We start from the raw sequence: 25,719 nt of genomic DNA, 5'->3' as shown, positions 1-25,719 counted from the left end.
GATGATGCATGGAGGGGATTGGAACCATGGCAATGAGATGATATACGATGGAATGAATGTAAATCTAAAGTTCTCTCATGTAAACTACCATATAATTCACAATAAAACATTAAAAAAAAAAAAAAGAAAAGATAAAGTAGAGATGCCAGGAGCCAGGAACCACTTACTGTGTGCTAGGCACTAAAGTAAGTCCTTTGCAAGTATCACCTTTATTTAATCCTCACAACAACTCAATGATACATAACCATTTTCCATATGAGACTTAAGGTTTAGAGGGGTTTTTTACTTGTCCAAAGCTTTCAGCAACCAGTCAGCAGGAAAGTGACAAACTGGGGTTTGGAACCCAGTTCTGTATGTATGCACAGCAGAAACACTGTGCTATACTTCCTGGTAGTTGGTTTCAGTTTACCCTGGTGGATAATCAGATTACATATTAGCCTCTATAGCCCAGTACCTGTTTGCCAGTCACCCACGAGTTACACCTTCAACTTCTGTAAGATTAGCAAGATACCCGGGAATCCCTTCCTGCCGATATAAGCAGCCTCTCAACCTGAGCCTGGAGATCCCTGGACCTCACTCAAGTACTCAGGGAAATCTAAGGTCAAGGTAGGCCATAGGTGGTCCCAATTTGAAGTTGTTGGTTGTTGTTGGTAAGTGCTGTTGAGTCGGATCTGAGTCATAGCAACCTGTAGAGAGTTTCCAAGGAGCAGCTGGTGAATTTAAACCATAAACCTTGTGGTTCATACAGACCTTGCAGTCTAGTGCTTTATCCCCTAGCACCATACCAGTGTGGTATGTACTCCAATTTGAAGTAGTGAGAGTGTAATCTCAGGTCTGGTTTTGTTTCCATGCCCTTGCTTGCGATGAAGAACTGCCTGCTGGGGCCTAAGAGAGATGCTGTGGGCTCTTAAGCAGCAGAAGGGGCTGTATCTCAAGCAGCCCTGGGACGTCTAGTCTCTTTTTCTTCCTCAGATATTTCAGGATTGAAAGCATTCTCATCTGACTAAGGAGCTTTTCAAATGATACCTTGAGTTTCTTGCTTTGCAACTTTGCCTTTTATTCCTGTGGTCTTTTAATTTCTAGTACATTTTGTGTGTTTCCCCTAATTCTGAGTATGAGGCAACATGAAAGTGCTGTGGACTCAGTCTGACCCTCCTTTCCATTCATGGCCTAGACTTCGGAGTGAATCAGGCCTTCCTGGAGCTGGGGCTATTGAGAAGTGTGTCTGCACTAAGCCAGCATTCATTCACTGGCATGTAGCTACTGTGTGCAAATCTTAGATCTCACCTTTAGTAATTCATAAAAAAGAAGAAATTTTTGTTTTCCTAGAATGTCTAGGTAAATACTTTGTGGAAATTCGTAGGTGTAATCTGCATGCTCGCCCTTATTTTATCACCAATGATAATAATAATCTATGTAAATATAAGGCTATTTGATTTACTATTAACAATTACAAGCAACAACATGAATACAGTATGCTTCTGTTGATCTTAGAGAGTTTTTGAGTGTGGTATTTTGGCACTAAATGGTTATCATCTTTCTCTCTTACAGAGACACATACATCACCTATATTTTCAAATTTTAAAGACAAGTAGTAGGATATATCTAATATTAATGCTAATTCTATAGATAAAGATATTCAGACACATTTATATATATATATATATTGTGTACATACGTATACCTGCTATAAATGTAGTATGTATAGGAGTCCTGGTGTGGCACTGTGGGATAATGTGCCAGACTGCAAAGCCATTTGAACTGCAAGGTCGACAGTTCAAGCTCACCAGCTACTCCTTGGAAACCCTATACAGGGTCGCTATGGATCGGGATCGACTCGACGGACCCTAACAACAACAACAGTACTACATTATGTGGTAAACACACTATTATTATCATCTCCATTTTACAGATGAGGAAATTGAAGCACAGAGAGTAACTTGTTCAAGTTCCGACAAACAGCTGCTAAGTGATAGTGATGGGGTTCAGTCTTAGTCTGTAAGGATGGAATCTATGTGCTTACCTAACAGACTAGGCTGTTTCCATCATTGGATGCTTCCTGAGTGACTCAGGAGACACATCAAATTACTACAGTAACAATGTAGGATCTTGGTTTTGTTGCAAGAGCACTGGGCCAGGACTAGGATGAACAGTATTTTAATGAAGTGTGCAGAGATCTGGAGTCAGAAAACCAAAAGAGAAGAACACACTCAGTATTTCTTAATCTCAAGGAACTTAAGAAGAAAAAAAAAAAAAAAAATCAAACATCAAGTCGCAATACTGAAGTATTCTATGGCTAAAATATTGAATGATTCAGGAAGCACCAAAAGAAGATGGAAAGAATACACAGAGTCACGATGCCTAAAAGAATTGGCCTATGTTTAGCCATTTCAGGAAGTATCATATGATCAAGAACTGACGGCACTGAAGGAAGAATTCTAAGCTGCACTGAAGGCACTGGCAAAAAGCAGGGTTTCCAGGAATTGACAGAATACAAATGGAAATGATTCAACAAACTGAAGCAGCACTAGAGGCGCTTGCTCACCTGTACCAAGAAATCTCAAAGACAGCTACCTGGCCAACCGAATGCAAAAGTTCCATATTGCTGTCCTTTCCAGAGCAAAAGGTGACCCAATGGAATGGAATCACTGAAAAACATCATTCATATTACTTTAATGCAAGTAAAATTTTGCTGAAGATAATTTTTAAATGATCACAGCATTACACTGACAGGGTGCTGCCAGAAATTAAAGCCGGATTCAGAAGAGGACATGGAATGAAACATATCATTGCTGATGTCAGATGGATCTTGATTGAAAGCAGAGAACACCAGAAAAAAATGTTTACTTGTGCTTTATTTACTATGCAAAGGCATTCAACTGTGTGAATTGTAGCAAACAATGGATAACATTGTGAAGAATGGGAATTCCAGAGCACTTAATAATGCTTATGAAGAACCTGTACATAGACCAAGAGGCAATTGTTAGAACAGAACAAGAGGATACTGAATCGTTTAAACTCAGGAAATGTGTTTGTTGGTTTATATCCTTTCACCATATGTATTAAATCTGTTTGCTTAGTAAGTAATCTGAGCAGCTGGACTATATGAAGGAAAACATCGCATTAGGGTTGGAGGAAGGCTCATAAACAACCTGAGGTATGCCCGTGACACAATCTTGCTTGCTGAGGGTGAAAAGGGCTTGATCTCTTGCTTGATAAAGATGAAAGACTACAGCCTTCAGTATGAATTGCACTTCAATGTGAAGAAAACAAAAATCATCACAACTGGGCTAAGAAATAACAACATGATAAATGGAGAAAATACTGAAGTTTTCAAATATTTCATTTTATTGGCTCCACAATCAAAGCTCATGGAAGCAATAGTCAAGAAATCAAACCACATATTGCATTAGGTAAATTTGCTGCATAAAACCTTTTAGTGTTAAAGAGCAGCAATGTCACTTTGAGGACTATGGTGCACCTGATCCAAGCCATGGTATTTTAAATTGCATCATATATATGTGAAAATACTTTAAAAGATCATAAAGAATCAGAGCATTTAACAGGTTGCTATGCCATGGTCAATCGGCATAACATAGTCCACAAAGACAATGTTCTACATCCTACTTTGGTGAGTAATGACAAGAAACTTAAAAGCTCATGATGGCCATTTAAGGTGCAACTATTGGTCTCTCCATATATGGAAATAAGAAGAGCAGTGAAAACTAAAGATTCCTGAATTAGGTAGTCCACTGGACTAATGGAATTTATGAACATCAATCTCTGTGACTCGGACACCAGAAGGACTGGATGGTGCCTGGATATCACTGCCAACTGCTCTGAAAGGGATAATACTAGAAGGTCCCTGAAAGAGTAGGAGAAAACATTGAACAAAATACAAAATTATAAAAAAAGATCAGGCATACAGGTCAGAAAGAAACTGGAAGAACCAGAGACTATGGCCCTTGGCTACCCTTCAGATCTGAAACAGAACTCACCCTTGTGGTCCAATTTTAAGTTAAGCAGTAGATAGGTATTTAGGGATGACAACATTAGGTGTTATCAACCATTTAAGATCAAAAAGACAACATTCACCTTAGGACAAAGGTCAGAAAGGTTGGGAAGGAGGGAAGAATGAAAATGAAAACCACAGGGAGGAAGTGAAATAACTGTTGTTGCATGGAGGGAACTGTAATCATTGAGATGACACGAGGTGTAGGATTTGTTGACTGTAAAACTGATGATGTGCTCTGTAAACCTTCATTCAATTCACAATAAAAAGTTTCCAAAAAAATTGATGCATTTGATTTGTGGTGTTGACGAAAAATATTTAAGAGTACTATGGACTGCCAGAAGAACAACCAAAAGTGTTTTGGAAGAAGTACAGAGATTGCATCTTAGAAGTGACCATCGTCTTTCACACTTTAGACATGTTGTCAGGAAGGACCAGTTCCAGGAGAGGGAAATCATTCTTGGTAAAGTAGGATGGGGAGGGGTCAAGAGAAAGAGGAGGACCAACAAAGGATAGATTGACATGGTAGCAGCAACAATGGGCTCAAACAACAATACTGAGGATGATACAGGGCCAGGAAGCTTTTTGTTACGTTCTGTTGTACATAGGGTTGCGGAGTTGGAACAACTTGATGGCACCTAACGACAACAGGGCAAACAGTGTTGTGCCGTTATTCTACTATTTGCTAGTTGTACATGACTTGGGCGTGCCCCTTAAACAGAGTTTCACTTTCCTCATCTACAAAATGGAGATGATAATATCTGCCCATACTGTTGCAGAGTTGTTGTGAAGAGTGAACCTAATGGATGAAAAAGACATCTGATAGCACTTGAAGGGCTTCATAAATATTCAAAAATTATTACAGCATAGTCCTGTAGATGAGAGAAGGGTAAATCAGGGATACCCTAACACTGCTTTTAAAAAATATTACATCCCTGATGTCAAAGTGTTTTCTTGACATTTATCTGTTTCTCGTAAATGCCATGTGTATAACATTTGGGATTTCCAGAGTTTACTGTAATCACCTATGTTTGTATATGCCCTTCCTATTCTGGGTCCTACCACAGGTGTTACCTACGCAATCCCATGATCACCTCTTAATTTTACAAAGTCACAGTTAGTTTTGGAATTCCAACCTAGAACTTCATCACTGTTAACCCAGTGCCCTTTTCTAGTATTTGTACTTCAAAACAAATCACAAGCCAATATGTGTTAGTATATCTATAGGAGAAATGAGAAGTGTTATATTTCCTCTTGGAATAGGATCTATCCCCCTGTTACCATAGATAATGTAAGTTACTCCAGTAAGGTATCCATCTCCCTTCCCTTCAGGTTAAGGAGTATTAGGGAATTTTTGTCCCTTTTGTTTGAGAGACTTAAATCCTGCGGTGCAAATGAAAGTTTACTGTATAAATTTTAATCAAGCAAAAATCAGAGATGATCAGAATGAAAGGATCTTATCTGAGCTGGACAAAGACCCTGTTTGGTGGAAAGGAAAGCTGAGAGGCATCAGAAGGAACCGATCTGGCTGGCATCATGCAGTAAATTAGGGCCAGGTCAAGCCAAGAACCTATGTTCTGATTTTCAGCACAAGGCCTGTTCTGCTTAATGATCCTGACCCTTGTATTGTGAAGCTGAGGGTGTTTGGGTTTGTTTACTTGTTTCAGTGCACTGTATTATTGCTGAGAGCTCTTCTGCTCCCTCCTAAGTGTTTATCCTTTGTTACTTATAGAAGAAGACTGCATAAACTGGGAGTGTCGAAGGTGACTCAGGTGGATTTCCTGCCTAGGGAAGTAGTGTCTTACTCCAAGGAGACCCAGACCCCTCTGGCTACTCATCAGTCAGAAGGTAAGCAATGATTTTTTTGTTTACTTCTCATATTATCTCTGGAGAAATTGTCAGAGAGTAGCATCCTTCTTGCTGACATCACTGCTTACCATGAAAAGATCCTCATAGGAGAAAAGCAGAATCACACACTGAGAGCCAAAGGCACCTTTGACTCTGGTTTGGAAAGCACTGGAGAGGGAGGTAGGCGGTCCTCCTCTTAGGGATCGGTGGATGGTAAAATGAAGGTTAGTGATCTCATACTTGGTCAGAACTTTGTGAGCAAGAGGGAAATCATACCAGGACAGTGCGATAGAAGTTCAGAATTTTATCCATAAGAAGAGTATGTACATTAAGATTCATTATTTGTAGGGGTCAGCAAATGATAACCTCAGCCCATTTCTGTAAACCAAATGTTACAGGAACACAGCCACACCTGTTCATGTATGTAGATGGCATTTTTCTCACTACAACAGCAGAGTTGAGTACTTACGGCAGGGCAGAAAGTTTATGGGTCTCAATCCTAAAATATTTTACTATAAACTGCCCCTTTACAGAAATAAATAAATATAGGCCAACCCCTCATCTATAGCTTTTCCAGTTCAGCTGATGGCACAGAAGAGTTTCCTACCACAATTTAAAAATATTTCCCATACAAACTTCACATGGGTGGATGTAAAGCGAACTCCATGTCTCTTCATCATGCATACCAGAAAATATCAGATGGAAAATTTGCACACAAATCCCAGTGAATCGTAAAAGTACACTAAGAAAAAAACAAAGCTGGTCAATCAAAATGCTTCCTAGAAATAAAAAAAAATACTAAATGATTCAGAAGTGAAAAAGGGAAACATGTACCTAACAAAGAGTAAGTGAAGATTTCTTTGTTAGAGAATAATGTTCTAGCTAAGCAAAGTCTCATTTTGTTTTATGTTATTTTATTATTTGTTATGCTGAAGAGGGTATTAGGATTCCGGGCTTATTGTTGGTATGTAGTAAGTACTGAATAATAAGTCAGGAGAATGAAAAATCATTTATTAGTATTTTCTGCCTAGGGTTTGTATAAGCTGCAGAGTTTGTGATTTTGGTTCCAAGTCTCTCTGTCATAAGTAAAGTGACATCTGGCTCTGAAGAATGCTGATGAACAGTCTTGCAGAAAGCCTGCCAGCCTGTAATGCTGCTGTAGCATTCTTGGGTAAATGAGGCCTCCAATTCTCAAGTGCAAGAAATGTATTTTAGAAGCAAACAAGTAGCACCCTCTGGTGGCAAGATTTTAAACCTACTGTTTCACCTACTGCTTTACCATATATTAAATTTGGCAGAAAATACAGTCAGAAGAGCCTTTGGGAGTTCGCCTGGTCTATCTTGGGCCTCTGGGTAAGACACAAACAACCTCACAACCCAACCAAAACATTTGTTTGAATTAATTTGCTGTCAGAAGTATTTTGAGAACTGTAGCCTGAGGTATGTTTATTTAGCCCCAAATTTGACCCATAACATAAAGTTATACAACTGAAATAGGAGAAGGAGTGAATTATTTAAAAAAACAAAACATATACTTCAGATATTGGAAATGGTTCAGAAATATTTACAAGGGAAGATAAATTAAGGATGAAAAGGCTTCAACTCTAAACTTTTAGGCTGGAGCACATCAAAAGGAAAAGACTGTACATTCTGTTTTATTACAGCAGAGAGCTTGAGAGTCCTCATTATGCCGTGATCCAAGCAGCAGGAAAGGAGGTATTCATTTCTCAGTTATTGGCAGAAAGACTTTGTTTTGTTAACAAAACCCATGGAGCTTTTTTGTGGTGGTAGACGTTCAAATTCCACAATACAGATTTGAACTCAAAGTCAACTACCATAGCTTTCAATATTAAAACAATTCCTGATGGATTTAGACAGGAACCACTTAGATTTTGGGGTCAACAAATTGTCCTCTCACCACAGGCTAGTCCTTGACCTTTGGCTGTCAGGGCTACCTGGCTGTGGAGGATGCCAGAGCTGAGCTTTGCAGCAATAGGACGGGGCAGTCAGGAGGGTGGTTCTACCATAGAGACATGAACTGGCCCCTAAGATGGAGCTTGAGAAACAGATATGTTTTCATGAAAGCATGCAGAGACAGGAATCAACTGACTACCGAATTTTATAACACAACGGGGCCTTTGAATGGATGATATTTAATGATATGATGTCCAAGGTCCACTTGATCTTGCTAGCAGTGCACACAGTGTATAAAAGAATGCAGATTATTTGTCAGTAAACTAATGCTCTCAGAACATTGAATTCTTCTATATATAAGGAACTCACACTTTCTTACAAGTTCCCGTTTTACCTTTATAAGTAAATTGGAAAGTAACTTGAACTTGCCCAAGCTTAAGTTTCCTTCTCCATCATTTATTATAATAAACATTCTCTTCATAGTAGTAATTAATTTATGTTCAAATTGACCTGTCATAAGATAATGATTTGGACAAATATTAAAGAATATTGTGTCCAACCAATACTATTATTCAACAAGGTGTATTCTTCCATCTCATTTTGGTGTTACAGAAAAAGAAGGCTGAGAACAGAACACACAGATCTGGGTTACTGAATCTCTCATTGAGAAGAAAGAAGGAGAAAATTATGATTCCCTGAAAACTGCCTCAGCCTTGTGTGTTATTAATGCCACCCTGATTTTCTTCAGTGTCTTCAGGACACAGAGCTAGTCTTCTATCTCTTTATTGTTTTGAGTGCCTGGCTCATAATAGGTACCCCAAAAGTGCTGTTGAACAGCAGAGATGATGCCAGGAATCTCTAGAGTCTCCGGGTTCTGTAGTGACTGCTGGGAAAATAGGAATTTTACAACCTGCTGGAGAGATGGAAGCCTACCTAGAAGAAAGCCAAGGAAACTTGTGCTTCCTATTGATAGTTTTGCAGAGTTCTCTGATCTCCCTTCCTCTTTATATGATCTTATAAATAAGAATTTTATGGCTTTATCTTGACCACCCACTTCCCTCTCAAGCCTTGTTTAAGTTAGTCTGTGACTGGTGAATCTCAGAGAAGTACAACAAATGGTGTAAATTCTGAGTAAGCAGCTACTCTAGAAGACAGACTAATTCCCTTTCATGATAGAAAAGGATCAAAGTGATAAACTTGGATGATTCTTCTTCCAAGCTACAGCACAATGTTGTTATTAGGTGCTGTTTAGTCTATTACAACTTATAGTGATCCTATGCACAACGGAACAAAACACTGCCCAGCCCTACACCAATTTCACAATCTTTGTTATGCTTGAGTCCATTGCTGCTGCCTCTGTGCCATTCCATCTTGTTGGGGGTCGTCCTCTTTTTTACTGACCCTTTACTTTACCAAGCATGATGTCCTTCTATAGGGGCTGGTTCCTCCTGATAATAAGTCTGAAGTATAAGATATGAAGTCTCACCATGCTGGTTTCTAAGGAGCATTGTAGCTGTATTTCTTCCAAAAAGATTTGTTTGTTTTTTGGCAAACATTTTTTTTTGGGGGGGTAGGCAGTTTGACCAGTGAAAGTCCCTGAGTCCATATCTTGAGAGCTAAAATATGTATCTTTAAGCTTCTTTAGCCTCAGTCAGGGCAGATAACCAATACCAGTTCTCTGAGTGACTGTCTTCTGATACCAATGTCTGAACTAGTTTGGATTCTTCATTGCCAACAAAAGAAATGGCTATGCTTAACTTAAAGAGAAATGGGGTTGATTGGAAAGATATGAAATACTTGATAGACTGATGAAAAACGTTAGTGGATCAGTTTGGAAATAGACAAGAAAAAGGGCAGTTGAATAGCTGACTCATAGCAAGGCTGTCAAGTCAATAGTGGGACCTGCTTACTTTAAACACATGACCCTCCTGGGCCTTTGGGGTCTAGACACTTTTACAGTCCACATTGAAACTCTCTAGCCACTATTGACTTGATAGCCTTTAGCTTTCACTGCACTTCAGAGAACGCCCTTGAGACTGAAATAACGATATGGAAGCATCCAACTAGGCAAGCCTAGTTTACCGGTCCTTGTTGTAGCTGTGAGATGCGAGACAGAAAAATGGCAGCCTACAGGCAGACTTCTATGTCTTGAGAGTCTTTTATTTTTCTTAGATGTGTTTTGGGATACTCCCTTCTGGAAAAATGTATAAAGGATGTTTATTGATGGGTTGATAAAAAAACATTTTTAAATCCACTCTGGTGTGAGAGGAAGAAGGAGGAGGGAAAGACTAAATATATTCACACCTTCTCCACACTTTTTAACATGGTTAGGTTCCAAAGATCAGGTAAAATGTGAAAATTGGCCTCATGCAAAAATGGAGAATGACCACCTCAGGTCGCCAAATGGAGGATGACTACAACATTTGTTGTTGTTGTTAAGTGCTGTCGAGTCGATTCCGACCCATAGCGAGCCTGTACAGGGTTTCTGAGGAGCAACTGGTGAGCTTGAATTGCCAACTGTGCAGTTCAAATGGCTTTTGCAGTCTGGCACATTAACCCACAGAGCCACACCAGAACTCTTACTACATCATTACATAACTCCAGATTTCACCATTTATGTGCTGCCAAATTTCACACAAGGAGTCCTGGTGTGGAGCTGTGGGATAATGTGTCAGAGTGTAAAGTCTTTTGAACTTCAAGGTCGGTGGTTCAGGCTCACCAGCTGCTCCTTGGAAACCCTATACAGGGTCGCTATAGGTCAGAATCAACTCGACAGCACTTAACAACAATAACAAAAAATTATATCAGTTCATAACTGAGATTCCCGTATGTCACATAACCTTAGCCATCACAGCCAGAGTGACTCTCACCTCACACATTGGCATTATTTTGTTATTGCCATATGTGTTGTGAATGTGCAAAATAGTTAGATAGTAGACTTTGTGCTGTTGTCACAGATGCAAAATGTCAGCTAACAAGATAGTCAACGGGTGAGGAATATGTATATTATATGCCCGGCACACTTATGTATAGTAGTGCACTTGTATTGTTGCTGCAGAGTTCATTCACCTTATAAATCAGAAGTACAGACAGAATATAATGCCTTTATTTTATATGTAGCACTATTGGTTATGTCCGCTCTCTAGTCCAGCCTTTTATTTTAAACAGCCTCATTGGTATGTTCATCGTCCTGGTGGGACACTGTAGGGTAAGCACTGGACAACTAACCATAAGGTTGGTAAGGTTGGTGTTCAAACCCACCAGCTGCTCCTCACAAACACTACATAGGATAGCTACAAGTTAGAATTGACTTGATGACACTTAACAATCTTGTTGTGTTCAGTTATTCTTGAGTAGAATGCTGAAACGTATAGAATCTCACCTGCTTTTCTCCCTAAGACCATAATTAGGTGTGGAGATGGGAAAACAAAGGGTTTACATGATCTCATGGCCTTGGTGAGGGTGAAGGGACAGGAGGGACTCAGGCCTTGGAAGACCTTGAGTCCATGCCCTAGCTCTATCCAGTCTCTGATCTGGAAGTTCACCAGATCACCATGGGTCTACTGACCTATAGGTCAGCCTATGCCATGTGGCCCCTTTATCCACTGGCTCTCACCTCAATATCCATGTCTCAGAGGATCTGAGAGAGGTAAAGAGTGCTCATATACTCTTCTCTTGGTCTTATCATGCAATCTTGCCAATCATACTTGACTGTGTTGTAGTCAACATCTGCTGAATACTGACATCTTTCCAGAATATCTAACAAGGAATGTGGTTCAAGGGCTCCTTTGTTCATTACTCTTTTCATTTTCTCTAACATTATCCCTCCCAATCTTTTGCCCCAGAAAGTGGAAATTGAGATATATCTGAACGTTTCTTTTTCTCTCTAAATGCTCCTTTATCTCATGACTGTCCAGAGAAATAAGTTCCCCATTTAATTTTTCCCAAATCATATCTTCATTATACAATGGAGTATTCCTGAACAGAAGGTGTGCTTTCTTTAACTGTTATCCAAAATGTTAAACAACAGGAATTTAGAATTCTCCCTCAACTAAACCTACTTCTCAACCTATGACTTAGCTGAAGAATCCTATTTTGTAAGAAGGGAGATGAGCCTTAACCTTTCTATTCTTGTCCTTCTGTATCAAATTCTAACCTCTCTGCCAGAAAATAGATACCCTAGGTGTAACTAGAGTGAAGATAACTGCTTTCAGAAAGACAGATATAAAACCAATCAATAATTTTCTAATATAACCCCTCTTACACCACAATGAAGAGGATGTGGTTTCTGCTCATCCCTCTTGATCAATGTTAAAGAAATACAAGAACTAAAGGTTATTACAGGACATAAAAGACCTTTTTCTCTTTGGAAAATAATAATTGATATGTTGGTTAGCTAAAAAGTGTATAAAGTTTTATTTTTAACACAGTAGAAGCATAAAGAGCTTCATGGATCCACTCCCAAATAAAACTGGTAAAAATTGGTTTTATAAATCCACTATCTGGAAAATCACGTGTCTTCATTTATTCAAGAAAACTTATGATAGCTTAGTAAAAGCAACAAAAGTCTGTGGTGTTTGAGCCCTCCAACTCACTCCCAGCTTTTCATGAAAGAAATTTCATTTCAGATGGGTGCAGCCAATAACACAAGGCTCCCTGCCCCGCCACCAACCCAACCCTCATTTAGTCAGCTACAGTCATTTCTCAGGAGGAGCAGACCTCAGCATTTGACATCTTGTCTCCGACTATGTGTTGCAGAAATTAGTTCTGAGAGAGTGTGACCAAGAGGAAGGTGGTCTCTTCTTACACCTAGCTGTTAGTCTGGGGATGGAGGTTCTACCTTGGAAACAGCATGATTAGAAAACTTGGACCCCAATCTTCCTCACTCTAGCTTGTTTGTAAAGAGGAGGTCTCATGCCAGGAGTGGCAAGCTGAGAAGGCCAACAGCTGTAGCCACCCCCTATCCACACCCCACTGAATGCACCCAGGTTCTAAATCAGGATTGTCACTCAGAAGTGTGTCATTGTACGTACCCCAATTTAGAGATTTTTTTTCCCCCCGGGGTTGAGGCAGGCCATAAAACAGACTGTTCTTAATCTCCTCTGAAAGGAACTATGGTTAAAAGCAATTAAGTAGATGCATTGGAGTTAAAACTAAACCATAGATAATTTACCAGAGAGATCCAGAAAGCAGAAGAGTCCTCCTAGTTTGGATCTCAAAAACTACCCCCATAAAGGAGCCCAAATTTAATTGAATCGGTCTTTGAAGAAATGTATGCCCAAGGGCATTGTTGAAAACAATAGAGCAAGACGAAGACAGACTAGGAAGAAAGAGAGACAAACTACTTCCGAATATTTAGTCACTGAAAACCTTATGAATAGTAGAGAAACATTGTCAGATATAGTGCTGGAAAATGAGCTCCTCAGGTCGGAAGGCACTCAAAAATATGACTGGGGAAGAGCTGCCTCAAAGTAGAATTGACACGAATGGAGTAAAGCCCTCGGGACCTTCATCTGCTGATGGGGCACAACTCAAAAAGAAGAGAAACAGTTGTAAACATCCATTAATAATTGGAACATGGAATGTAGGAAGTATTAATCCACAAAATTGAAAATTGTCAAAAATGAAATGGAATGCATAAACATCAATATTTAGGCATTAATGAGCTGAAATGGACTGGTACTGGCCATTTTGAATCTGACAACCACATGGTTTACTATGCCAGAAATGACAAATTGAAGAGGAATGGTGTTGCATTCATCATCAAAAAGAACATGTCAAGATCAGTCATGAGGTACAATGCTGTCTGTGATAGGATAATATCCAGGCGCCTACAGGGAAGACCAGTTAATACCACTATTATTCAAATATACACAACAACCACTAAAGCCAGTGAGGATAAAATAGAAGAATTCTACCAACTTCTTCAATTTGAAATTGATCAAACATACAATCAAGATGTATTGTTCATTAATGGTGATGGAATGCAAAGGTTGGGCACAAAGAGGAAGGATCAGTGGTTGGACAACATGGCCTTGGTGATAGAAATAATGCTGGGGATCGCATGATAGAATTCTGCAAAATCAATGATTGGTTCATTTCAAATACCTTCTTTAGATGGCATAAGAAACTATTATACACCAGATGGGATACACAGAAATCCAACTGACTACATCTGGAGAAAGAGACGTTGGAAAAGCTCCATATTATCAGCCAAAACAAGTCTGAGGCAGATTGTAGAACAGAAAATCAATTGCTTATGTGCAAGTTCAGACTGAAGCTGAAGAAAATTAAAACAAGTCCACAAGAACCAAAAGGTCCATATGACCTTGAATATATCTCACCTGAATTTAGAGATCATCTGAAGAACAGATTTGTTACATTACACATTAAAGACCAAAGACCAAAAGAGTTATGGGATGACATCAAGACCATCATAAAGGAAGAAAGGAAAAAGTCAATTAAGAAGACAAGAAAGAAGGAAAAGATCAAAATGGATGTCAGAAGAGACACTGAAACTTGCTCTCTAGAATAGAGATGCCAAAGCAAATGGAAAGAAACTTGCTCTCTAGAATAGAGATGCCAAAGCAAATGGAAAGAAATGAGGAGGTACAAGAGCTGAACAGAAAATTTCAAAGGTCTGCTCAAGAAGACAAAGTCAAATATTACAATGAAATGTTCAAAGGTATGGAGTCAGAAAACATAAAGGAAAGAACACGCTCAGCATTTCTCAAGTGGGGGAACTGAAGAAAAAAATTCAAGCCTTGACTTTCATTATTGAAGGATTCTCTTGGCAAATTACTGAATGATGCAGAAAGCATCAAATGAAGATAGAAGAAATATACAGTGTCATTGTACCAAAAGGAAATGGTTGATGTTCAACCATTTCAAGAGGTAGCATATGATCAAGAACCAATGATACTGAAATAAGAAGTCCAAGGTACATTGGAGGCATTGGCAAAGAATAAGGCACCAGGAATTGATGGAATAAAAATTGAAATCTTTCAAGAAAGTGAGGTGGCACTGGAGGCACTCACTCACCTATGCCAGAAAATTTGGAAGACTACTATCTGACCAACCGATTGGAAGAGATCCATATTTGTGCCCATTCCAAAAAGAGGTGACCCAACGGAATGTGGAAATCATCAGACAATATCTTTGATATTCCATGCAAGTAAAGTTTTACTACAGGTAATACAGAAACTGCTGCAGGCATACATTGACAGAGAAATTCCAGAGGTCCAAGCCAGATTCAGAAGAGGACATGGAATGAGGTATATCATTGCTGATGTCCAATGGATCTTGGCTGAAAGCAGAGAATATCAGAAAGATGATTACCTGTGCTATATTGACTACACAAAGGCTTTCGATTGTGTGGATCATGACAAATTATGGATAACATTGTGAAGTATGAATATTTCTGAACACTTACTTGTGCTCATGACGAATCTGTACATGGACCAAGAGGCAATTGTTTGAATAGAACATGGGAACACTGAATGGTTTAAAATTAAGAAAGGTATGTGACAGGGTTGTATTCTTTCATCATACTTATTCAACCTGTATGCTGAGCAAACAATCCAAGAATTTGGTTTATATGAAGAAAAACGTGGTATCAGGATTAGAGGAAAACTCATTAACAACCTGTGATATGCAGATGATATAACCTTGCTTGCAGAAAGTGAAGATGACTTAAAATACTTACTGATAAAAATCCAAGACCATAGCCTTGTTATGGATTGCATCTCAATGTAAAGAAAACAAAAGTCCTCACCACTGGACCAATAAACAACATTCTTATCAACAGAGAGAAGATTGAAGTTGTCAAGGGCTTCATTTTTCTTGGATCAACCATCAACACTCATGGAAGCAGTAGTCAAGAAATCAAATGACGTATTGCATTAGGCAAATCAGCTGCACAAGAACTTTTTTAAAGTGTTGAAGAGCAAAGATGTCAGCTTGAGGACTAAGGTGCACTTGATCCAAGCCATGGTATTTTCAATAACCTCATACACATGTGAAAGGAAGACCATAGAAGAATTGATGCTTTTGAGTTACGGTGTTGGAGGAGAATATTGAAAGTGCCACGGGCTGCCAAAGAACAAACATATCTGTGTTGGAAGAAGTACAGCCAGAGTGCTCCTTGGAGGTCAGGATGGCCAGGCTTTGTCTCTCACACTTAGGACATATTGTCAGAAGGGACCAGTCACTGTAGAATGATATCATGTTTGGTAAGATGGAGGGTCAGAGAAAAAGAAGAAGACCCCCAGCAAGATGAATTGGCAAAGTGGCAGCATCAATGGGCTCAAGCATGGCAACAATTGTGAGGTTGGCCCAGGACTGGGCAGTGTTTCTTCTGTTGCATATAGGGTTGCTATGAGTTGGTACCCACTCAATGGCACCTAACAACAACAACAACAGTGGAATTTAACAGTTGGGTGTGGTCAGGGAAAAAGACAGTTGAAGATAGCATTGCCGAACCTTCTGTCATCCCATAGTGACTGTGCAAGTGGCCCTGTACTCTCCAAGGAACAGCACTAGAGGCTTCACACTGCATGGGCAGGGAGAGAAATAGACTTCACTAAAATAATCCTGCCAGTCATTAAACAATAGACAAGCAAATTACAATGAAAACAACAACAACAAAGCTACAGGGATTTATGCTGTACTATTCTGGTAGTGTGTGCCACTGTGGGTTAATACGCCAGACTGCAAAGCCATTTGAACTGCAAGGTTGGTGGTTCAAGCTCACCAGCTGCTCCTTGAAAACCCTACACAGGGTTGCTATGGTTCGGAACTGACTCAATGGCACTTCACAACAACAGCAATAACATTCTGGTAGCATAGTGGTTACAAATAGGGCTGCAAACCACAAGGTCAGCAGTTCTAAATTACCAGTTGCACCACTGGAGAAAGACGAAGCTTTCTGCTCTTGTGAAGATTTACAACCTAGAAACCCTGTCGAGGGTTGCTATGAGTCGGAACCGACTCGACGGCACTTAACAACAACAATAGATTCTATAATACAGTATTTAAAATGCCCAGTTTCCAACAACACAATTATGAGGCATGAAAAGAAACAAGAGAGTCTGACCACTACGCAAGAAAGAAGCTGGCAACACGAAATGCATGTGAGAGTGACAAAGACTTCAAAGTAGCCATTATAAATATATGCCAAGAACTAAACCATAACTAAAAAAGGAAAGTGTGATGACAGTGTTGCATCAGTTAGAGTAGCAATAAAGAACTAAAAATTATAATAAAGAGCCAAATGGAAATTATGGAGCTGAAAAGTCCAGTCACTGAAATTAAAAGTTCAAGAAAGACTCAAGTATGTTTGAACTGTGAAAGAAAGAACTAGCAAATCTAAAGGTAGATCAATAGACATCGTTCAATCTGAATAACAGAGCAAAAAAGAACGAAGGAAAATGAACAGCACATCGGATAAATGTAGGACACCATTGTTGTTCTTGTTGTTGTTGCTAAGTGCCATGAAGTCGATTCTGACCCATATAACCCTGTATAGGGTTTCTGAGGAGCAGCTGGAAACCTTGTGGTTCAAACACTTTGCAGTCTGATGCATTAGCTCACAACACCACACCAGGACTCATAGGGCGCCTTTAAGTGAGAAGTGAGGCAATATACATGGAATGGGGGTTCCAGCAAGAGAGAAGAGGGAGAAAAAAATCAAAAAAATATTTAAGAAGCAGTGGTTGGAAGCTCCCCAAATTTGATAAAAAACTTAAGCACATTCAAGAAGCTCAATAAACCAAGTATGATAAACACTTAATTGTGCTCATGAGGAATCTGTACCTGAACAAAGAGGCTGTTGTTCCAACAGAACATGGGAACACTGAATCATTTAAAATTAAGAAAGGTGTGCGACAAGGTTGTATTTTTTCACCATACTTATTCAACCTGTATCCTGAGCAAATAATCCGAGAAGCTGGGTTATATGAAGAAAAACATGGCATCAGGATTGGAGGAAGACTCATTAACAACCTGCGATATGCAGATGATACAACCTTGCTTGCTGAAAGTGAAGAGGACTTAAAACATTTACTGATGAAGATGGAAGAGCACAGCCTTCGATATGAATTACATGTCAATGTAAAGAAAACAAAAATCCTCACCAGTGGGCCAATAAACAACATTCTTATCAATGGAAAAAGATTGAATTGTAAAGACTTCATTCTTCTTGGATCAACTATCAACACTCATGGAAGCAGCAGTCAAGAAATCAAACAACATATTGCATTAGGCAAATCTGCTGCACAAGACCTTTTTAAAGTGTTGAAGACCAAAGATGTCAGCTTGAGGACTAAGGTGCACCTGAACCAAGCCATGGTATTTTCAATAACTTCATATGAATACGAACGCTGGACAGTGAATAAGGAAGACCAAAGAAGAATTGATGCTTTTGAGTTATGGTGTTGGAGGAGAATATTGAAAGTGCCATGGGCTGCCAAAAGAACCAATAGATTCATTTTGGAAGAAGTGCAGCCAGAATGCTCCTTAGAGGCCAAGATGGCCAAACTTCGTCTCTCATACTTTGGACATATTGTCAGGAGGGATAAGTCGGTGGAGAAGGATATCATGTTTGGTAAGGTGGAGGGTCAGAGAAAAAAAGGAAGACCCCCAACGAGATGGATTGGCCGAGTGGCAGAATCGATGTACTCAAGCGTGCCAACAGTAGTGAGGTTGGCTCAGGATCGGGCAGTGTTTTGTTCTGCTATGAATAAGGTCGCTATGAGTTGTTGCTGTCTCGACGGCACTTAACAACAACAACAACACTTTCAATATTGTTCTCCAACATCAGAATTCAAATGCATCAATTCTTCTACAGTCTTCCTTATTCACTGTCCAACTTTTGCATGCATATGAGGCTATTGAAAATGCCATGGCTTGGGTGGTGGTGGTGGTGGTGGTTATGTGCAGTGGAGTCAATTCGGGCTGCGAACCGCAAGGTCAGCAGTTTGAAACTACCAGCTGTTCCATGGAAGAAAGATGAGGCTTTCTGCTCCCGTAAAGATGGCTTGGGTGAGGTGCACCTTAGTCCTCAAACAGACACATCTTTGCTCTTCAACACTTTAAAATGGTCTTGTGCAGCAGATTTGCCTAATGTAATATGTCATTTGATTTCTTGACTGCTACTACCATGAGTGTTGATGGTTGACCTGAATAAAATTAAATCTTTGACAACTTCAATCTTTTTCCGTTGATAAGAATGTTGTTCATTGGTCCAGTGGTAAGGATTTTTTTTTCTTTTTATTGAGAGGCAATCCATACTGAAGGCTGTGGTCTTTGATTTTCATCAGTAAGTATTGTAAGTCCTCTTCACTTACAGCAAGCAAGGTTGCATCATCTGCATATCGCAGGTTGTTAATGAGTCTTCCTTCAATCCTGATGCCATGTTTTTCTTCATATAACCCAGCTTCTCGGATTATTTGCTCAGCATGCAGGTTAAATAAGTATGATGAAAGAATACAACCTTGTCACACACCTTTCCTAATTTTAAACCATTCGGTGTGTCCTTGTTCTGTTTGAACAACTGCCTCTTGGTCTATGCACAGGTTCCTAATGAGCACAGTTAGGTGTTCCAGAATACTCATACTTCGCAATGTCGTCCATAGCTTGTCATGATCCACATAATCAAAAGCCTTTGTGTAGTCAATAAATCACAGGTAAACACCTTTCTGGTGTTCTCTGATTTCAGCCAAGATCGATTTGACATCAGCAATGATATCCCTCATTCCACATATCTCTTCTGAACCCGAATTGAACTTCTGGAAGTTCTCTGTCAATGTATGCTTGCAGCTGTTTCTGTATTACCTTTAATAAAACTTTGCTGGCATGGGATATCAGTGATATTGTCTGATGATTTCTGCATTTGTTGGGTCACCTCTCTTTGGTATGGCACAAATTCAGATCTCTTCCAATCAGTTGGCCATGTAGTTGTCTTTCAAATTTCTTGGCAGAGATGAGTGAGTGCCTCCAGTACCACCTCACTTTCTTGAAAGATTTCAATTTTTATTCCATCAATTCCTGGTGCCTTGTTCCTTGCCAATTCCTTCAATGCACCTTGGACTTTTTCCTTCAGGATCATTGGTTCTTGATCATATGCTACCTCTTGAAATGGTTGAACATTGACCATTTTCTTTTGGTACAGGGACACTGTGTATTCCTTCCATTTTTTGATGCTTTCTGCATCATCAGTAATTTGCCCAGAGGATCCTTCAATACCATTAAGTTGAGACATGAATTTTTCCTTCAGTTCCCTCAGCTTGATAATTAAAATATAAATGACAGTATGAGATTATCCAAGATGGGAATATGCTATGTCTTTTTATTTACTTCACTCTGATTAGTGATTGCCTTCACCTTCACCCAAGTTACCATGTGACTACCCTCTAGGTAGCAAGTTTTCCTTCCTTCCCTTCTCACCCAAGACAACTGTAAAAGAGTGTTTCTTTTTGAATGAAAACCTTTTCTTGAGTTTTTATTATAGTAGTCTCATACAATGTTTGTCCTTTTGTAATTGACATACTTCATTCACCATATCTCTAGTTTCATCCATGTCATTTGTTGTTTCACAGATTCATTGTTATTCATTAATGTTTTATAATATTTCATTGTGTGTGTGTACTATAGTATATGCATTCTCCATTTATAGGTGTTTATGTTGTTTCATCTTTTTGTTCTTGTGAACAATGCTATGATGAACATGGGTATGCATCTATTCTTCTCATGACTCTTATTTCACTAGGATATATACCTAGTAATGGGATTGCTGCGCTTTTTACCATTTTACAATCCCATCAGCAGTTTACAAGGGTTCCAATCTCTGCACACCCTCACCGGCATTTGTCATTTTCTGAATTTCTTTTTTTTCTTAAATAAGCTATTAGTGCTGAGGTGAGATGATAGTTCATTATTGTTATGATTTGTATGTCTAATGGCTAACACATTTCTTTACATGTTTATTGGTTACCTGAATACTTTCTTTGGTATTTCTATTCATGTCCTCTGCTCATTTTCAAATTGGCTTATTTGTGGTTTTGTTATTGAGATGAAGCTTTCTGTAAATTTTAGAGATTAGTCCCTTGTCCAAAACTTTCTCCATGTCTGTGGGTTATTATTATTATTATAATTTTAACTCTTTTGGTCAAATCTTTTTGGTGAAATTTTTAGGAAGTCCCATTCATCTAGTTTGTCTTCTGCTATTTGTGTGTTTTCAGTTATGTGTGATAAGTGTATTTATGCCTGTATTAAAGGTCCCTAAATTTGTCCATGTATTTTTTTCTTTGAAGGTCATTAGAGTTTTGGCAGCACAGTTTGTTAAAGAGACTTTTTGAATTTCAGAACTTTGTCAAAGATCAGCTGTCCATAATGAAATGGGTTTACTTAATGCATTCTCAATTCTGTTCTTTTGGTTTATGTGTCTGTCATTGTACCAGCACCAGGCTGTTTTGACTACTTGGCTGTGGATTATGCTTTGAGGCCTCCAACTCTGTTCTTCTTCTGTAGTAGTGCTGTGCTTATCAGTGTTCTCTTTCTTTTCCATATAAAGTTGATGATTAGTTTTTCCACCTCTGTAAAGAATTATGGTGGAATCTGGAATGGTATTGCATTATATTTGCAGATTGCTTGGGTAGTATCAACACTTTTACAATATTAAATCTTTCTTTCCATAAGCATGGTATCTATTCTAATATTCCTGTAGTCTCTTGGTTTCTTGTAGTGGCGTTTTGTACTTTTCTTTGTATAGATCTTTTGTACTTCTTGTTAGATTTATTCCTAAATATTTCATCTTTTAGGTGACTATTGTAAATGGTATTGTATAGATCTTTTGTACTTCTTGTTAGATTTATTCCTAAATATTTCATCTTTTAGGTGACTATTGTAAATGGTATTGTATAGATCTTTTGTACTTCTTGTTAGATTTATTCCTAAATATTTCATCTTTTAGGTGACTATTGTAAATGGTATTGTATAGATCTTTTGTACTTCTTGTTAGATTTATTCCTAAATATTTCATCTTTTAGGTGACTATTGTAAATGGTATTTGGCTTTTCTGATTTCCTTTTCAGAGTTCTCTTTGTTAGTGTTAAGGGATCAAATAGATTTTTGTATGCTGATCTTGTACCATGCCACTTTACTGACTTTTTAAATTAGTTCCAGTAATTTCCTTGTTGAGTTTTTGAGATGTTCTTTTATCAATGGAGAAACGATTGAAGCTGTCAAGAACTTCGGTCTTCTTGGATCAACTATCAACACTCACAGAAGCAGCAGTCAAGAAATCAAACGACATATTGCGTTAGGTAAATCTGCTGTACAAGACCTTTTAAAAGTGTTGAAGAGCAAAGATATCAGCTTGAAGACTAAGGTGCGCCTGACCCAAGCCATGGTATTTTCAATAACTTCATATACATGAGAAAGTTGGACAGTGAATAAGGAAGACCATAGAAGAATTGATGCTTTTGAGTTACGGTGTTGTAGAATATTGAAAGTGCCATGGGCTGCCAAAAGAATCAATAGATCCGTTTTGGAAGAAGTGCAGCCAGAGTGCTCCTTGGAGGCCAAGATGGCAAACTTCGTCTCTCATACTTCAGACATATTGTCAGGAGGGACCAGTCGCTGGAGAAGGATATCATGTTTGGTAAGGTGGAGGATCAGAGAAAAAGAGGAAGACCCCCAATGAGATGGATTGGCCAAGTGGCAGCATCGATGGACTGAAGCGTGGAACAGTAGTGAGGTTTGCCCAGGATCTGCTGTGCATAAGGTTGCTATGGGTCTGTACCTACTCAATGGCACCTAACAACAATAACAACAACAATGTATAGGAGCATATCATCTGCAAATAGAGGTATTTTTACTTTTGCTTTTCCCAATTTGAATGGCTTATTTACCTTTCTTGTCTTACTGCTCTGGCTAAGACTTCTAGTATGATATTGAATAGGGGTAGTGGTAAAGAGCATCGTTGTCTGGTTCCAGATCACAAGTGGAATGCTTTCAGTTTCTTTATCTTGAAAGTAATGTTGACCACTGGTTTTGCATATTGTCCTGATTATGTTGGGAAATTTCTTTTCTATTCCTAGTTTTTTGAGCATTTTGAAAAGTAATGGGTGTTTGATTTTATTGAATGCCTTTTCTGCATGACTTGATATAATAATGTAGCTCTTTTTCTTTATTCTATTTATGTGGTGGATTATACTGATTGTTTTTCCAATGTTGTACCATTCTTGTAATATTATTATTTTTATTATTGGATTATATTGGCTAGGATTTTGCTGAAAGATTTTGCATCTATGTTCATGAGGGGTATTTGTCTATAATTTTCTTTTTTACTGACATCTTTGCCTAGTTTTTGTATCAGGGTCATGCTTACTTCAAGGAATGTATCTCAATAGCTAATTTCAAACTCAGAGTGACTCCTTAGGACAGAGGAGAACTGCTCCATGGGATTTCTGAGGCTATATATTATTATGAAAGTAAATCGCCTCATCATTCTTCCACAGAATGCCTTTAGGTTTAAACCACTGACATTCAAACTAGTCCTATTAATCCACTGTATTACCAGATCTTCTTATAGTTACATGAAATTTATTGATATTGACCATCAGGATTGCTGTGTTGAGTAGGATTCTGAGATTCTATTCTATCTCGTTTCAATTAGAGATGTTTTCCATGGGCACGGATAAGAAAGTTTAAAAAAAAACAACTTTTAATTAGAAACAATGGTCTAAGCCATCTCAGAGAGAAAGAACTGGAGCATTGAAAATCTCAGAACTTATATAATTTACATTTTATTGTGTAAATTTCTTTGTTTATTATGTTCAAGCCCACCAGTCTCCCCTCAGAAACCCTATACAGGGTCACCAAGAGTCGGAACCAACTCAACAGCACTTAACAACAACATATTTATATGTTTATATGAAGCTTGAGCAGTTGCTAACTTTGCTGCATAGTTCATGCAGAGGTGTCTAGCTGAACTCAATGCTGTCCCAGGCATTTTCAGGTGCTACAAACAAGCTGTGACTTTGACTGCTGGAAGTAGCCTTGTGTGGGTTGGTGGTGACACATCTCCAAGTAACAAATACTAGAAGTGTCAGCCTAGATGTATACATATTCATCTTGTACCATTTTCCCCTATTTTGTTTTAATTTAACACAGATCTTGAGTTCCAAGTGTTATGTTGAGCATTAGTTTAGCAAGGTACGGTGAAACTTGAAGAGATGAGAAAAATTTTCCTTGCCATCCTTACAGAGACAACACAGTAAGGAAATAAGACTTTTTACCCCTCCCAATTTTGGTAGTCTTTGGTTTGGCATATTTGGGTAAGAAAATGAAAGGTTTGCCTACATAGTTGAAATCTCTCGTCATATTATATCATCTGAAGCCTATTTGTACATTGGGATCATTTATTTGGTTTTGGTTAGGCATAAAAGTGTTCTGTGGTCTCCTCTTTTTTCAAGGCCTTCTGGCTTTTGGAAAATTGAGTGATTTCATCCCTGTCTGGGTTTCCTAGTGAAATTTTGCATTTTTCTTCAAATTACTTAATTAGTTATGTCAGCTGCCTAACGTGTGCCTTTTTATTAATAGCACCTTTTATCAGCTCTCTGGAATCAGAAATTGCAACCATGGTCAGATGCTGCTAACATCTTGCAGTAATTTATAAATATTACTATAGAAGGGGGAGAAAGCACAGCAATTTCTCATTCGCGAACTTTTTGGATATGTCCCTATGTGAGAAATTGCATTTGTATTATTATTAATTCTGACAAACTGGATTAGATCTTGGCTATTGTTAAGTGGTTCTATCTGCCCTCAAATTTACTGAGAGACACAGCATTTATAATGAATTTAATTAAAACTGCATGTGGTTTATGGAGTTGCCTCTAGCCAGTTTGCCATTCTTCTCAACTGAATGGAGTTTCTGTTAATGTGTAATGATGTTTTATATTAGAGATGTTTGAAACGCCTTCATTGTAGTCCCAAGGTCATTTCTGTGGAATGACGTGGTGATGAGATATTAAAATGAAAAAAAACAAACAAACAACCTTTATACTTAAGTAAGTCATGTTTACACTAACTAATGTATGCTAAATATGTTTGTTGAAGCTGTGAAATACATGGGTTGAATTTCATGACCAGTAATGTTGGCGGACACATATTTGTAAGGAAGTCAGATAAGGTATGAGTTTGGAAGAGTCGGTATATGCATTATTCTTTGAAGTATCCAAAGATAGACCATTGTGGAATTTCCTCAACATTTCATTCATTAGGTCTACTGGTTTCAATGGTTAATTCCCTAACAAGCAAATAGTCTAGATAAACATGGTCTCAACATCAATTTTAAACTGTTTTAGAAGGTATCAGTGGCAGGTTGGAAGATCTCAGTGGTAGGACTTAGGCTTTTCCCACCCTCACCTACCCCAAGTATATATGATTAAATCTTAAAGACTTAAGGGCTGTGTTTTTGTATTTTCTAAGAATGAATTGTTCAGTAAGACTACATGGAGGCGGTCAAAGAAACTCTTACTGAGTAGACTTAAATTCTGATTCTGGAATTTAATCTTTGGTGATAATGGTAAGAGTGACTGTGAAGTAACAGTCATTGTAACCCATCCCCATAAACCCATATTTAGTATTTTAAATGGCAGAACACTACTAAGAAATGCAATCCTTTATATCATTCCTATTGAGCTCTGGTAGCGTAGTGGTTACGAATTGGGTTGCGAACCTTACGGTCAGCGGTTCGAAACTACCAGCCGCTCCACGGGAGAAAGATGAGGCTTTCTACTCCCGTAAAGATTTACACCCTCGGAAACCCTGTATAGGGTCGCTATGGGTTGGAACCGACTCGATGGCACTTAACAACAACAACAACAAACATCTATAAGCAAAACTCCAGTTTATCAGATTGTAGCACTTTATCCTTGCTT

At 38.6% G+C, this 25,719-nt stretch overlaps 1 protein-coding gene across 4 annotated transcripts in view; it reads left to right on the top strand.

Annotated features, from left to right (window-relative positions):
- Nucleotides 1–25,719, top strand: part of DYNC1I1 (dynein, cytoplasmic 1, intermediate chain 1) — a 416,457-nt gene that overhangs the window by 105,958 nt on the left and 284,780 nt on the right. For all 4 annotated transcript variants that reach the window (XM_006834266.1, XM_006834268.1, XM_006834267.1 and 1 more), the window contains one exon: nt 5,745–5,860. In XM_006834266.1, the coding sequence (XP_006834329.1) occupies nt 5,745–5,860 (116 nt within the window). The remainder of the gene's footprint in view (nt 1–5,744; nt 5,861–25,719) is intronic.

The sequence above is a fragment of the Chrysochloris asiatica genome, unplaced genomic scaffold, assembly GCF_000296735.1.
Source record: "Chrysochloris asiatica unplaced genomic scaffold, ChrAsi1.0 scaffold00010, whole genome shotgun sequence".
NCBI classification, from domain to species: Eukaryota; Metazoa; Chordata; class Mammalia; order Afrosoricida; family Chrysochloridae; genus Chrysochloris; species Chrysochloris asiatica.
This window is presented reverse-complemented; position numbering and strand designations above follow the sequence as displayed.